Source organism: Cyanistes caeruleus, chromosome 25, assembly GCF_971803275.1.
Source record: "Cyanistes caeruleus chromosome 25, bCyaCae1.hap1.1, whole genome shotgun sequence".
NCBI classification, from domain to species: domain Eukaryota; kingdom Metazoa; phylum Chordata; class Aves; order Passeriformes; family Paridae; genus Cyanistes; species Cyanistes caeruleus.
The window spans coordinates 5,729,709-5,744,719 of NC_141725.1; the positions used below are offsets into that span (position 1 = coordinate 5,729,709).

Genomic DNA, 15,011 nt, shown 5'->3' on the forward strand with positions numbered 1-15,011 from the left:
AACCTGCTGCCCCCCCAAAACCCGGGGCAGAGGGAGCAGAGCCCCCCGCGCCCCCCAGGATGGCTGACAGAGCTGGGGGGTCCTCGTTCCCCCCAAAGCCGTGTCCCCTCCCAGGGACAGCCCCGAGGAGCCGGCGGCGGGGGGGTCCCATCGCCGGGCTCTGGGGGTCGCGGTGACCCCCCCTTGTCCCTCTGTCACACGGGGAGGGGCCGCCCCGGGGTCACTCGAGGGTCCCGGTGCCCCCCGCCACTCGGGGGGGCTGAGAGGGCCCCTCCCGCGGGGTCCCGCCGTGTCGCGCTCCTTGTCCGTGCCGGTGTCCCCTGGGTGCTCTCACCCCCCCGTGCCGGTGTCCCCTGGGTGCTCTCACCCCCCCGTGCCGGTGTCCCCTCGGTGCTCTCACCCCCCCGTGCCGGTGTCCCCTGGGTGCTCTCACCCCCCCGTGCCGGTGCCCCCGCCGAGGCGGGCGCGGGGGGGGATCGGGGGCTCCGGTCCGCGCCGCGCGCGGCGGCGACACAAAGCGGCTCCGGCGGCGGCGGCGGCGGCGGCGGCGGGGGGGTCCCGGCGGGTCCCGGAGCCGCTGGGTCCCGGCGGTCCCGGCGCTCCCGGTGCCGCTCCCCGCCATGGCCAAGTGGCTCCGGGAGTACCTGGGCCGGGGGGCCCGGCGCTCCCCCCCGCGCCCGCCCCAGCCCGACTACAGCGGTCCCGGCAGCCCCGGGGGTCCCCCCGCCGCCGCCCCCGGGGCTCCGCTCCGCGGCCCCGCCGCCTCCCCGCGCCACCGCCTCGTGCGGGTGGGGGGCGCGGGGCCGGGGGGCGGCCCCCGCCGCCTGCAGCAGGTACGGGCGGGGGGCACCGGGGGGCACCGGGGGGCACCGGGGGGCACCGGGGGGCACCGGGCAGGAGCCGCAGCCGAGAGCCGGGAGCGGGGAGGGCGGCGGAGGGAGCGGGGGTGCAGTGGGGCAGCGGGTGGGGGGCTGGGGAAGGGGAGCGGGGGGCAGCGGGAGGCGCGGGGGGGTCGGGGAGGTGTGAGTGAGGCAGCGGAGAGAGCGGGGAGCGGCGAACGGGGGGACCGGAGGGGATGGGGGGAGATGGGGAACGGGGGTGGGGACCGAGAGCGGCCGGGAATAAGAACCGGGAGAGCGGGGACGGGGAAGCGGGGGGAGCCAAGGGGCCGGGGGGACAGTGGGGCACCCGGGGAGGACCTGGGGACACTGGGAGGGGGAAGCGGGGGCGGCTGGGGACGGTGGAGTCACTGGGAGAGGGGGAAGGACACGGGGCTTGGGGGACAAAGGGACCCGGTGGGCGGGAGTGGGGACAAGGCTGGGGACACCCGTGTCGGGGGTGTGGGAGCCCGAAAGGCCCCGGGAGGGCACCCAAGGGACGGGGGGCTGCAGGGGGGGCAGTGGGGGTCCCGTCCCAGCCGGAGCCCCCCCCGCAGGGCCCAGGGGAGAGCGAGTACTCGGAGCCCTTCGAGGGCGAGCAGGACCCGGCGCTCGAGGGCGGCTGCGACGAGGAGGCCACAGGTGGGTGACACCCCGGGCACCCCCGGCACCCCCGCGGGGGTCCCGGCCGCCGCCCACCGCCCGCTCCCGTCCCCAGGCTGCCCGAGGCAGGGCGAGGGCCGGCGGGTGCGGCCGCGCCGGGGCCCCCAGCTCTACGACACCCCCTCCGAGGAGTGGGACACGGCCGGGGACGGCCCGGGGGCACCCCCGGCCCGCGACAGCCGCCTCCCCCGCGACGACGAGCGCCCGGCCGATGAGTACGACCAGCCCTGGGAGTGGAAGAAGGATCACATCTCACGGGCGTTCGCAGGTGTCAGCGTGCCCGGTGTCCCCCCGGGGACCCGCAGCGCCCGTGGGGGCCGCCCCAGGGTCCCCCAACCCCGCCTCCCGCAGCTTCCATGGGCACCAGCCCTGGACCTCAGCATCCCCCAGCACCCTGGGGTCCCCCGTGTCCCCCGGTGCCCATGGCTGTCACCCCCAGCACCCTGGGGTCCCCCGTGTCCCCCGGTGCCCATGGCTGTCACCCCCAGCACCCTGGGGTCCCCCCGTGTCCCCCGGTGCCCATGGCTGTCACCCCACGGCAGGGCAGAGCCACCTCCGGGACATTCCTTTGTGGCGTGGCGCTGAGAGGAGCCCCCCGCAGCAGGCGGGGAGGGTGACACCCCCTCTGTCCCCGCAGTGCAGTTTGAGAGCCCCGAGCGCTCCCCCAGCCTGTCCCGGCAGCTGCCGCGCTCCCCCCGGGCCCCCAGGCCGGGCTGTCCCCCCAGCCCCAGGCACGTGGACACCTCGCTGCCCCTGGAGAAGCAGGCGTGAGTCTGGGGGCGGCCCGTGGGTGGCACGGGGGCAAACCTCTGGGGCAGGTCCCCCTCGGGCGGCTCCCTGTGGGGTCAAGGGTGTCCCATGGTGTCCTCGGACCCTTTGATGTGGATGGGTCCCCGTGGCTTGTGGAGGGCCCAATGTCATGGGTGAACCCCCATGGGGTCGGGTGCCCTGTGGGGTGGTTGGGTGCCCCATGGGATGTTTGGGTGCCCCATGGGGTGGTTTGGTGCCCCATGGCGTGGTTTGGGTGCCCCATGGGATGTTTGGGTGCCCCATGGGGTGGTTTGGTGCCCCATGGGATGTTTGGGTGCCCCATGGCGTGGTTTGGGTGCCCCATGGGGTGGTTTGGTGCCCCATGGGGTGGTTTGGTGCCCTATGGGGTGGTTGCCACTCTGACTCCGTTGGTTGCCAATGCCCCGAGTTTCTCCACGATGTGGGAGGTGCCCCGTGGCACAGGAGGTCCCGTGGGGTGTGCCTGGCTCCCGGTGCCGCAGGGGCTGCCCTGGCTCGGGGGGTGCCCGTGTGACCCCGCTGTCCCCAGCTGGTACCACGGCCCCATCGGGCGGGCGGGCGCCGAGACGCTGCTGGCGCTGTGCCGCGAGGGGAGCTTCCTGGTGCGGGACTGCGAGACCAGCCCCGACGACTACTCCCTGTCCCTCAGGTGAGCGTGGGGACACGGCCACAGCCGGCCACAGCCGGGCACAGCTGGCACAGCCGGGATCAGCCCTGCCGGGGCGGCCGTCGCGGGGCCGGGCTGGCAGTGGGGGCTGGATCCCGGTGCTGACGTGTTCAGATGTCCCCGAGTCCGTGGGGGAGCGCTGGCGTGTCCCCATGCCTGGGGACAGGCTGGAGGTGACCCAGGATCCCTCGCCTGGGGTAGTGCCACCCCCTGCCCCTGCTCTGGATGGGGTCCCCATCCCTGTCCTCATCCCTATTCCCATCCCAGCTGTCCCCCACGCCTGTCCCCATCCCTGTCCTTGTCCACCTCCCTGTCTCAGCCTCCACTCAGCTCCTCATCCTCATCCCTACCCAGATACCCCCCTTATCCCCATCCCATCCCATCCCATCCCATGGATCCCATCCCATCCCATCCCATCCCCGTTCCCGTCCCCGTCCCCGTTCCCGTTCCCGTTCCCGTTCCCGTTCCCGTTCCCGTTCCCGTTCCCGTTCCCGTTCCCGTTCCTCATTCCCCGTTCCCGTTCCCGTTCCCGTTCCCGTTCCCGTTCCTCATTCCCCGTTCCCGTTCCCGTTCCCGTTCCCGTTCCCGTTCCTCATTCCCCGTTCCCGTTCCCCGTTCCCGTTCCTCATTCCCGTCCGTCCCGCAGGAGCAGTCAGGGTTTCGTGCACGTGAAGCTGACGCGGACCCGGGAGCAGCACTTCACTCTGGGCCGGGCCGGTGCCGCCTTCCCGTCGGTACCGGCGGCCGTGGGGCACTACACGGCCCGGGCGCTGCCCGTGCGCGGTGCCCGCCACCTGTCCCTGCTGTACCCCGTGGCCGTGCAGCCCCTGTGAGCCCGGGACCCCCCCGGGACCCCCCGGGACCCCCCGGGACCCCCCGGGACCCCCCGGGACCCCCGACCCCCATTAAAGCCGCTGTGTCACATCGGGGTGGTGACGCCGTGGTGCCTCCGGGGGGATTTGGGGGGCGGGATTCGGGGAGGAGATTTTGGGCAAAGATGGGGATGTCGGGGGGAGGTTGGGGATTGGGGTTTGGACAGGGGTCTGAAATGGGACAGGGATGGGGACAGGGGTTTGGATGGGGATGGGGACAGGGATGGGGGACACTATCCGCTGCAAGGACAGGTGACAGCACCTCCCCAGGCACCACCTTGATCCTTGACCCACTCCAGCCTGGGGAGGACCCCGTGGGGACTTCCTCTGATCCCCCCGGAGCAGGGGGACCCCTCCCGCCCCCCGAGCGGGCCGGGGGCCACAGCGCGGCCATGCGGGGAGGGTGGAGTGTCCTGGCCTGGGAGCCCCCCACGCCGTGTGACAGTGTCCCCATGTCACCCGCGGGGTGACAATGTCCCGCCCTCCCCTCGCCCCCAGCCTGGCCCGGCGCTCCCCAAGCCCGGGGGTCGCACCCCCGGACTACAACTCCCGTGGTGCCTCGGGGCGGGGCCCGCGGGGGGCGGGGCCGGGGCGGGGGCGCCGCTCCCCCTTTGTTGGTGGCGGCGGGGCCGAGCGCGGCGGGGCCGGCCCGGAATGGGCGACCAGGTACGGGCCGAACCCCCGGGAACCGGCACCGCACCGCGGCCGGAGCAACAGCCGGGAGGATGCGGGAAGAGGGGATGGAGAGATGGGGGCGGGCGGGATGGAGGATGGAGCGAGGAGGGTGGAGGGAGGGAGGATGGAGGGAGGGAGGGAGGATGGAGGGAGAGGGGATGGACGGGTGGAGGGAGGGAGGAGGAGGGATGGAGGAGGGATGAAGAAGGAGAGATGGAGGAAGAAGGGCCGGAGGGATGGAGGAGAGAGTGATGGAGGAAGTGGGGATGGAGGGATGGGAAGGAGGAAGGAAGAGGCAGGGAGGAAGGAAGGAGGAAGGAGGAAGGGATGAAGGAGGAAGGGATGGAGGAGCAGAGGGATGGAGAAGGAGGGACAGGGATGGAGAAGGAGGGATGAGGAGCACAGGTGTGGAGGCCAGAGGGGTTCAGGATGGCACCGGAGAGAAGGAGGGGCGCGGGAGGGGAGCGGGGGGCTCAGGACTGGCGCACTCACACTCACACTCACACTCACACTCACACTCACACTGCCAAGTCATCGGCCCTGCCATGCCGGGCAGCCCGCCCGGGTCCCTGCGGCCCTGGCACGGCTTGGCACGGCCCTGGCACGGCTTGGCACAGCCCGGCACGGCCCGGCACGGCCCGGGGGGCTCCGGGGGTCTCTGGGGGCCCGGGGGGCTCGGGGGTCCGGGGGTCCCGGGGGTCTCTGGGGGCCCGGGGGGCTCGGGGGTCCGGGGGTCCCGGGGGTCTCTGGGGGCCCGGGGGTCCCGGGGGGCTCGGGCCCGCGGGCACTGACGGCCGGTGCAGGGCGCCGGGCAGGAGTCTCTGCGCAAGATCATCACCACCCTCGCCGTGAAGAATGAGGAGATCCAGAACTTCATCTACTCCCTCAAGCAGATGATCCAGAACGTGGAGGTAGCCCCGGCCCCCCGCCCTCCCCCGGGCCCCCGCTGGGCTGGGCCCCGCTGAGGCCCCGGCCTTGTGCCCAGGCCAACTCGGCGCGGGCGCAGGAGGACCTGGAGGCCGAGTTCCAGTCGCTGTACGCGCTGCTGGACGAGCTCAAGGAGGACATGGTGATGAAGATCAAGCAGGAGCGCGCCAGCCGCACCTACGAGCTGCAGGTGAGCCCCGGCCTGGAGCCCCCCCTGGGCCTGAGCCCCCCCTGGGCCTGGAGCCCCCCGGCCAGCGCTGCCCCTCTGCCCTCCCTGCCAGGCCCAGCTCGTGGCGTGCTCCAAGGCCCTGGAGAGCTCGGAGGAGCTGCTGGAGGCGGCCAACCAGGCCCTGGGCACTGCGAACCACCACGACTTCTCCCAGGTGGGTCCCCAGGTGGCCCTGCCTGGCTGTCCCCACGCTGGGGGTGGCCTGACCCCCCCTCGTCACCCGCTGGATGCCCCCCGGGCTGGGCACCCCCTTTTCTCTCTGCGCTGGGGCCGTGCTGAGCTGGCTGTGCTGCTGTGGGGCTGGGCTGGAGCAGGGACAGCCGGGCTGCTGCCAGTGACCACAGGGACCACAGTGACCACAGTGACCACAGGGACCACAGGGACCACAGGGACCACAGGGACCCCAGGGACCCCTTCCTCCTGAGAATAAAGGGCACCATGGCAGGCACATGGGTGGCACTGGGGGCACACGGGGTGCTGGGCCAGAGGGGTCCTGTGCCATGTGTGTCACTGTGGAGTACAGGGATGCTGTGGGATGCAGGGATGCTCTGGGATGATCTGGGATGCTCTGGGATGCAGGGATGCTGTGGGGTACTCTGGGATGCAGGGATGCTGTGGGGTACTCTGGGATGCAGGGATGCTCTGGGATGCTCTGGGATGATTTGGGATGCTCTGGGATGCTCTGGATACTCTGGGATGCAGGGATGCTGTGGGATGCTCTGGGATGCAGGGATGCTGTCCTGCTGGGTGCCACAGCTGGTACAGGTCCCGCATGTGCCCCCCTGTGCCCGGCTCTGCTGCCTCACTGCTGCTTTTCTCCTCTTTCCCTCTGCGCTCACAAGGCGGCCAAACAGATCAAGGATAGGTACGGCCCCCCCGAGCCCCCACCCACTAACCCCATCCTCCTCCTCCTCCTCCTCCTCCCAGCCAGGACCCCACAGAAGGTGGTCCCAAGGGGCTGGGGTGGCCCTGAGGGTGCGGGGTGGCTGTGCCCACCCTCCCCAGGGCCGTGCAGGGCAGGGTGGGTGCCCGGGGCGCTGAGCCCTGTCCCCTGTCCTGGCACAGCGTGACGATGGCTCCGGCATTCCGCCTGTCGCTCAAGGCCAAGGTGAGCGATAACATGAGCCACCTGATGGTGGATTTCGCCCAGGAGCGGCGGCTGCTGCAGGCCCTCGCCTTCCTGCCAGGTACTGCCAGGGCGGGGGGACACGGGGGGACAGGGCAGGGCCAGCCTGGCTCCGGGGAGGGGGTGCCACGGGATGGGGCAGTGCCAGGCCTGGGGTGCCCGGGATGGATGGAGGGGTGAGGGTTTGGGGGCCGTGCTGGGGGTCCCAGGGGTGCCGTGCCTGAGGTCTGGGACTGGCCGAGCCCCGGGGGCGGCCGGGAGCGCTGGGGAAGCCAGAGTGGCAGGGAGGGGGGACACTGGCACGGCTGCTCCTGCGGGCAGTGCCCAGCGCCCCCGAGATCGACCTGGCCGAGTCGCTGGTGGCCGATAACTGTGTGACCCTGGCCTGGAGGATGCCCGACGAGGACAGCAAGATCGATCACTACGTGCTGGAGTACCGCAGGACCAACTTCGAGGGGCCGCCCCGCGCCAAGGAGGACCAGCCCTGGATGGTCATCGAGGGCATCAAGGGCACCGAGTACACCCTGACCGGTGAGGGCTGGAACCGGCCCCGGGGGGGCACGGGGCTGTCCCAGGCTCTGCAGGGGACACGGGGGTGGCAGTGCCCTCCTCGTGCCCCACGCTGTGACCCCGCCGTGCCCGCAGGGCTGAAGTTTGACATGAAGTACATGAATTTCCGGGTCCGGGCGTGTAACAAGGCGGTGGCGGGCGAGTTCTCCGAGCCGGTCACTTTGGAGACCAGAGGTGGGTCTGGGGGTGTCCCTGTCCCCCTGTGCCACCCCTGTGGGGCCGAGGCACCGCTGACAGGGGCTGTCCCCAGCGTTCATGTTCCGGCTGGACGCCAGCACGTGCCACCAGAACCTGCGGGTGGAGGAGCTGAGCGTGGAGTGGGACGCCACGGGCGGGAAGGTGCAGGACGTCAAGGCCCGCGAGAAGGACGGCAAGGGCAGGACGGCCTCCCCTGCCAACTCCCCTGCCAGGTAACGCCACCCCCGGGCCCCCCAGCACCACCCCTGGGCCTGGCAGTGCCAACCCTGCCGCTGTCCCCTGTGCCAGGGTGGTGCAGTCACCCAAGAGGATGTCCCTGGGCCGAGGGGGCCGCGACCGATTCACCGCCGAGTCCTACACGGTGCTGGGTGAGAGGGGCACCCAGAGGTGCAGGGGGGTTCTGGGGCATCCGGGGCTGGGGGGATCTGCGGTACCCAGGGATGTGGGGGGTTCTGGGGTACCTGGGGGTGCAGGGGGGATCTGGAGCACCCACTGTTGGGGGTTCTGGGGTACCCACGGGTGTGGGTGAGGAGGGGGCACAGAGTGGACAGGGCGCAGGGGGTGATGTGGGGGCACAGGGGGTGGTGTGGGGGCACAGGGGGTGGTGTGGGGGCGCAGGGGGTGGTGTGGGGGCTCAGGGGGTGGTGTGGGGGCGCAGGGGTGGTGTGGGGGCGCAGGGGGTGGTGTGGGGGTGCAGGGGGTGGTGTGGGGGCGCAGGGGGCACCCCTGGCGGGGTGGGGACAGGCAGGGCATGCCGTGGGTGCAGAGCGTGGCCGTGCCCAGGGGACACCCTGATCGATGGTGACGAGCACTACTGGGAGGTGCGCTACGACCGCGACAGCAAAGCCTTCGGCGTGGGCGTGGCGTACCGCAGCCTGGGCAAGTTCGACCAGCTGGGCAAGACCTCGGCGTCCTGGTGCCTGCACCTCAACAACTGGCTGCAGGTCAGCTTCAGCGCCAAGCACAACAACAAGGCCAAGGCGCTCGACGTGCCCGTGCCCGACTGCATCGGCGTCCACTGCAACTTCCACGAAGGTGGGGCTGGGCTGGGGCTGGCACCGGCACCTCCATGGGCATTGTCACCTCCATGAGCATTGTCACCTCCATGGACACGGCCACCTCCATGGGCATTGTCACCACCATGGACACGGCCACCTCCATGGGCATTGTCACCTCCATGGGCTGCTGGGCTCTGCCCACCCCATTCCCACCTGTACCCCCATTCCCACCTGTACCCCCATTCCTACCCATGTCCCCATTCCCACCTGTACCCCCATTCCCACCCGTGTCCCCATTCCCACCCGTGTCCCCATTCCCACCTGTACCCCCATTCCCACCCGTGTCCCCATTCCCACCCGTGTCCCCATTCCCACCCGTGTCCCCATTCCCACCCATGTCCCCATTCCCACAGGTTTCCTGTCCTTCTACAACGCCCGGACCAAGCAGCTGCTCCACACCTTCAAGGCCAAGTTCTCGCAGCCGGTGCTGCCGGCCTTCATGGTGAGGTGGGGCAGGGCTGGGGGCTCCCGGGGGCTGCCAGCGCCGTGTTCAGCCCCCTGAGCCCCCCCTGTGTCCCCAGGTGTGGTGTGGCAGCTTCCAGGTGACGTCGGGCCTGCAGGTGCCGAGCGCCGTGCGGTGCCTGCAGAAGCGCAACAGCACGGCCAGCAGCTCCAGCCTGCCCTGAGCGGGCACAGCACTGAATGTACCCCCTGCCCACCCCCTGCCCCCGCAGGGCCCTGCCAGCCCCGGGCCCCCCACGGCCCCCACTCCGTGCCCCCCGTGCCGCCGGGGCGCCCCCAGCACCGAGAGCTGCTTCTGGCCTGGAGAATAAATTGGGATGTAGGTGTGACGTGGCCGTGGATGGGGGACTTTGGGGTCCCTGTGACACCCCCACAGCACCAGGAGCGGGAAGGGGCTGGGTGGGCACAGGGTCCTTTATTCACAGGGGGTTCCCCCTCCCCGGTGTCACCCCGGGCCAGGGGACGCCCCAGAGTGTCCCCATCAGTCCTTGGGGTGCCCCTGGCGCAGCTGCGGCTTCCTGAGCAGCTCCTGGTTCCTCCCTGTGCCAGCGGGGGCCGGGAGCGCCCGGCAGAGGATCCCCCCCGCCCCCCGGGACCCCCCGCTCCTCCCCGTTGTCCCCCGAGCCGGTGGCAGGACCCAGTGTCCCCGTGTCGCAGCCTCGCTGTGCTCGGGGGTGACGGCGGGGCCGGGCTCGGGGCGGGGGTGTCCCCGCGCCCCCCGGTTCCCGCAGTCCCGAGCGGCCTCACCGGGGTCGTTCATGCAGATCTGATCCCCCCAAACCGGGGGTCCCGCCCCCCTGGCCGGAGCCCTTTGGGGCGCCCCGGTCCCTCGGGGTCGCGGTTCCCAGGGGTCCCAAACCCGCGAGGTTCCCGGTCCCTGCTCTGGGGGGTCCCGGTTCCTGGAGCCCCCGCCCTGTGGGGACCCCGGCCCCTCGGTCCCACCCTTGGGTGCTCCCGGGATTCCCGGGGACAAGGAACGGGGAACCGGGAACAGAGAACCGGTACCGGGAATCGGCACCGGGGACAGGGAACCGGCACCGGGGACAAGGAACCGGCACCGGGGACAAGGAACCGGTACCGGGAACCGGCACCGGGGATAGGGAAACGGCACCGGGAACCGACACTGGCACCGGCGCGGAACAAGGAACCGACCCGGGCGGCGGAGGGGACGCGGGGAGTCCCGGGGGGAACCGTGCTGGGGGTGCCGGTGTCGGTCCCGGGAACCGGCCCTGGGTACCCGGGGGTCGCTCTTTGCGCTCGGACCCGGGGAGTCCCAGGTGTCGGTCCCGGGGGTGCCGGTGTCGGTCCCGGGGGTGCCGGTGTCGGTCCCGGCCGTGTCGCCCACCTGATCCCGCGGCCCCCCCTTGTCCACGAACCCCTCGTTGTAGCACCGGGCCCGGGGCCGGTCCCCCGGGGCAGCGGCACCGGCCGCTCCATCTCCGCCACCGCTCAGGAGCCGCCGCAGTTCCCGGCACCGGCACCGGCACCGGCCCCGCCCGGACCGGGGCGAGGGGGGCGAACGGGCGTCCCGGCCGGGCCGGGGCATCCCCGGTGCGGGGCTGAGCCCCCGTGCCCGTCCCTGCGGACACAGCAGGTGCGGGGCTGCGCTCCCGTTCCCCCTCCCGGTGCCGGTGCTCCCCGTGCCCCTTCCCGGGGGGCGGGGGTCCCGCCGGGCGGGCTCCGTGTCCTGGTCGGGGCTGAGCCCCCGTGTCCCCCCCGCCCGGTGCCGGTGTCCCCGCACCCCCCCGGGCGGGGCGGGGCGCCCGGGGCCGCCCCATCACGTGTCGCCGCCGCCGCCGCGCGCACCGGGGGGAGGCGGGAGCGGCGGGAGCGGCGGGAGCGGAGCATGGCAGGTACCGGGGGGCGGGGGCGCACCGGGCTCCGGGAACCGGGAACCGGGAACCGGGAACCGGGAATCGGACACGCACCGGGCACCGGGCACGCTCCGGGATCGCGCGCACACCGGGCACGCAGCGGGCACGCGCACACCGGGCACGCACCGGGCACGCGGTACCGGGCACGCACCGGGAGCGCACCGGGAACCGGGCACGCGCGCACGGACACGCGCCCCGGCCGGGGACACGCACCGGTCACCGCCCCCCCCGCACACAGCCGGGGCACGCGCGTGCACCTGCCCGAGCCCCCGGGACCGCGCTGGGGACATCCCGGGACATCCCGGGACACCCCTGGGGCAGGAGCGGGGCGGGGGCGGAGCGGGGACAACCCCCCTGCCCGGGGACCTGTCGTGTGTCACCCCCGGCCTCCCCCGCAGCCCTCTGGGCTCACCCCGTGTCCCCCGACCAAGTCCCCGTGTCCCCCAGCCGTGTCCCCACGTCCCTCAGCCCGTTCCTGTATCCGCCAGCCGTGTCCCCGTGCCCGCTGTCCTTTCCTGTCACGCTCTCGTGTCCTCACCCCCATCTCCGCACGTCGGTGTCCCCCAGTCCCCCTGTCCGTGTGTCCATCCCCTCCGTGTCCTTGTGTCCCCTCCGTGCTTGTGTCCCCCCGTCCCCGTGTCCCCATCCGCGGGCACAAACCATGGCGGGGACCCAGGGGTGCTCTGGGGGACACCCAGGGGTGCTCTGGGGGACACCCAGGGGTGCTCTGGGGGACACCCAGGGGTGCTGCCACACGCTGTCCCCCCCCGGCAGCGCTGGCGGCCGCCTCCCCCGGCGGGGACGAGTGTCTGGAGGAGGATGAGGATGAGCTGGAGCCGGGGCTGGACGAGGCCGAGCCGGAGGTCGGGAGCGGCGCGAAGGCGGCGGGGGGGGCCCGGGGGGCCGTCCTGACCCGCAGGGGCATCACCCTGAGGGTCCTGCTCCGAGACGGGCTCCTGGAGCCGGGCAGGGGCGTCCTGTCCATCTATTACCTGGTGAGCCTGGGGACACGGCCGGGGACACGGCTGGGGACAGGGGACACGGCTGGGGACACGGCTGGGGACAGGGGACACGGCTGGGGACAGGGGACACGGCTGGGGACACGGCTGGGGACAGGGGACACGGCTGGGGACACGGCTGGGGACAGGGGACACGGCTGGGGACACGGCTGGGGACAGGGGACAGGGAAAAGGACGGGAAAAGGGAGCTGGGATGGGGACGGGGGATGTGGGATGAGGACAAGGGACGCAGATGGTGAACGTGGGACAGTGATGGGGACAGGGGGACGTGACTCCCGCCGTCGCCCCCAGGGCAAGAAGTTCGTGGGGGACCTGGGCTCGGACGGGACCATCACCTGGCAGGAGACGGGGCAGGTTTTCAACTCCCCGAGCGCCTGGGCCACGCACTGCAAGCGCCTGGTGAACCCCGCCAAGAAGTCGGGCTGCGGCTGGGCGTCCGTGCGCTACAAGGGCCAGAAGCTGGACCAGTACAAGGCTGCGTGGCTGCGCAAGCACCAGCCCAACGTGCCGCCCCCCGAGGAGGTGGGAGCGGGGTCGCCTCCCCCCGGCACCCCCAGGGTGCGGGGCGAGGTGGGTGCCAGCCCCGTGTGCCCGCAGAGCTTGGCCAGCGAGGGCGAGGAGGAGGAGCTGCCCGAGGATGAGGAGGAGGAGGCGAGGGAGGGTCGGGTGCCGGTGCCGGAGCCGGCCGCTCCCAAAAAGCCGGAGGAGAGGAGCAAGAAGCAGCAGGGCAAGAGCCTGGCGGAGCCGGCGGGGACGGGTGAGCTGCCGTGGGGGTCCCGGGGGTCCCGGGCAGCCCGGCCCCGGTGACGGGACCCTGTCCTTGGCAGATGCTGGAACCGCGGGGAAAAGGCTGGAGGTGAAACCCCGGGTGCCCGTCCGGTACTGCAGCCTGGGCACCCGCGACTCGGCCAGGTAGGGGACACGGGGACCCCGGGGCTCAGCAGGGCCGGGGACAGCGGGGACAGCGGGGCTCTGGCTCTTCCAGGAACCCCCAGACCCTGGTGGAGGTGACGTCCTTTGCTGCCATCAACAAATTCCAGCCCTTCAACGTGGCCATCTCCAGCAACGTCCTCCTGCTCCTGGTGCGTCCCCTCCCAGGCTGGGACACTGCTGGTGGCGCTGGGGACGCTGGTGGCGCTGGGGACACTGGTGGCGCTGGGGACACCTGCAGCGAGCGCCGTGTCCCTCGTGTCGCGGTTTTAGTGCTGAACTGTGGATTTGAACCTTTTTTTCCTTTAGGATTTCCACAGCCACCTGACGCGGAGCGAAGTGGTGGGGTACCTGGGGGGGCGCTGGGACACCAACACCCAGTGTAGGTGGGGTTGGGGGGGCGGGGGTGGCTCTGCCGTGGGCCGGGGGTGTCACCAGCAGTGTCCCCGCAGTGCTGACGGTGCTCCGAGCCTTCCCGTGCCGGACCCGCCTGGGTGACGCCGAAGCCGCGGGCGCTGTGGAGGAGGAGGTGAGGGGCTGCTCCAGCCTCGGGGCGGGCGGGGGGCTCTGGAGGGGCTGGAGCCACGCTTTGTGCCCCCCCAGATCTGCCAGAGCCTGTTCCTGCGGGGGCTGTCGCTGGTGGGGTGGTACCACAGCCACCCCTTCGGGCCCGCGCTGCCGTCCCTGCACGACATCGATGCGCAGATGGATTATCAGCTCAAGCTGCAGGGCAGCGGCAACGGCTTCCAGCCCTGCCTGGGGCTCATCTGCGGTACGTGCCCGGGGGTCCCGGGGGGCCCGGGGGTCCCGGGGGGCCGGGGCTGCTGTCAGCCCCCCGTGCCAGCCCCCTCTGTCCCCTCAGGGCCCTTCTACCACGGCAACCCCGGCGTGGAGTCCAAAATCGCTCCCTTCTGGGTGATGCCGCCGCCAGAGGTAAGTGGGGGAGAATTTGGGGTGGGGTCCCCCCACGCAGCACCCTCGGGGGTCCCCCGAGCTGCGGAGCGACCCCTGCCCGGCTCCCCCGTCCCCCAGCAAAGGCCCAATGACTACGGGATCCCCATGGATGTGGAGGTCACCTACATCCAGGACGGATTCCTCACCAACGACGTCGTGCAGGAGATGGTGAGAGAGGGGTGGGGGCCCCCCCAAACCCCCCGAGCCCACTGGGGCAGGCTGTGCGCCCACCACTCGTCCCCACTGTGCCCTTAGCCCTGGTGATGGTGGCAGTCCCCTCCCCAGCGCCCCCGAGCTCTTTGGGGTCCCCGTGCCCGGCTTTGGGGCACCCCCAGGGCCCGCAGCCCCTCTGTCCCCCCCAGACGCTGCTGGTGGAGTTCTATAAGGGGGCCCCCGACCTGGTGAAGTTCCAGGAGCTGTGGAGCCAGGACCAGACCTACCTGGACAAGCTGAAGGTGGGAAGGGCTGCGAGGGGAGGGGGCTTTGGTGGGGCACCCATTCCCTGGTCTGGAATTCTCTGGGGTTCCCCCGCTCAGGGCTCCCTGGCCTCCCGCACCCCCAAAGACCAGAGCTTCACGCACGTCCTGGAGCAGATCTTCAGCCTGCTCAAGCTCAGCGGGTGAGGGCCCGGGGCCCCTCGGTCGGACCAGGTGCCTCCCGCAGCCCGGGCGGGGCTCAGCCGGAGCGGGAGCGGGGCAGCCCCGCGGCTCCCGGGGCTCCGGAGGCTCCCGGGACACCCGCGGCTCCCGGGGCTCCGGAGGCTCCCGGGGCTCCCGCAGATCCCGGGGCTCCCGCGGTTCCCGCAGCTCCCGGGGCTCCGGAGGCTCCCGCGGCTCCCGCAGCTCCCGGGGCTCCCGCAGATCCCGGGGCTCCCGCGGTTCCCGCAGATCCCGGGGCTCCGGAGGCTCCCGCGGTTCCCGCAGCTCCCGCCGGCCCCGGGGCGGCCGTGCCGGTGCGGCAGTGTGCGGCTCAGTGAATAAAGAGCGGTTGCAGAGAGGCGGCTCCGCTGGCTGGGGACGCCGCGGGCTCGGGGACATCCTGGCCTGGCCTGGCCCGAGGGGATGCGGAGGAAATTCCTCCCTGGCAGGGGACAGGCCCTGGCTCAGGTGCCCGGAGCCGC

At 72.4% G+C, this 15,011-nt stretch overlaps 3 protein-coding genes across 5 annotated transcripts; all 3 read left to right on the forward strand.

Annotated features, from left to right (window-relative positions):
- The first annotated feature begins 620 nt into the window (after window positions 1–620).
- Window positions 621–3,921, forward strand: SHD (Src homology 2 domain containing transforming protein D). The gene is made up of 6 exons (XM_086862647.1): window positions 621–833; window positions 1,436–1,520; window positions 1,597–1,809; window positions 2,179–2,308; window positions 2,860–2,979; window positions 3,644–3,921. Exons 1-6 carry the CDS (start codon window positions 621–623, stop codon window positions 3,828–3,830), a joined length of 948 nt encoding a protein of 315 aa, XP_086718773.1. The 3' UTR covers window positions 3,831–3,921.
- Window positions 3,922–4,463: 542 nt separating this feature from the next.
- On the forward strand, window positions 4,464–9,443 carry FSD1 (fibronectin type III and SPRY domain containing 1). Of its 3 annotated transcripts, none has more exons than XM_086862651.1 (13): window positions 4,464–4,535; window positions 5,348–5,455; window positions 5,530–5,661; window positions 5,753–5,854; window positions 6,543–6,565; window positions 6,766–6,887; window positions 7,148–7,357; window positions 7,472–7,570; window positions 7,647–7,806; window positions 7,883–7,962; window positions 8,378–8,629; window positions 9,006–9,094; window positions 9,174–9,443. In XM_086862651.1, the coding sequence occupies exons 1-13, from the start codon at window positions 4,524–4,526 to the stop codon at window positions 9,276–9,278; spliced, it is 1,494 nt and encodes a 497-aa protein (XP_086718777.1). In that variant the 5' UTR covers window positions 4,464–4,523; the 3' UTR covers window positions 9,279–9,443. The 3 variants fall into 3 exon arrangements, with proteins under 3 accessions (XP_086718777.1, XP_086718779.1, XP_086718778.1); XM_086862653.1 differs by having other exon boundaries at window positions 4,509–4,535; window positions 5,360–5,455; XM_086862652.1 differs by lacking the exon at window positions 4,464–4,535 and adding an exon at window positions 4,889–4,949.
- A 1,517-nt stretch (window positions 9,444–10,960) lies between these two features.
- On the forward strand, window positions 10,961–14,688 carry MPND (MPN domain containing). Its single transcript, XM_086862346.1, has 13 exons — window positions 10,961–10,967; window positions 11,709–11,983; window positions 12,299–12,529; window positions 12,605–12,764; window positions 12,835–12,919; window positions 12,993–13,089; window positions 13,247–13,319; window positions 13,390–13,466; window positions 13,541–13,709; window positions 13,800–13,870; window positions 13,970–14,059; window positions 14,254–14,346; window positions 14,428–14,688. The coding sequence occupies exons 1-13, from the start codon at window positions 10,961–10,963 to the stop codon at window positions 14,512–14,514; spliced, it is 1,515 nt and encodes a 504-aa protein (XP_086718472.1). The 3' UTR covers window positions 14,515–14,688.
- Window positions 14,689–15,011: the final 323 nt, after the last annotated feature.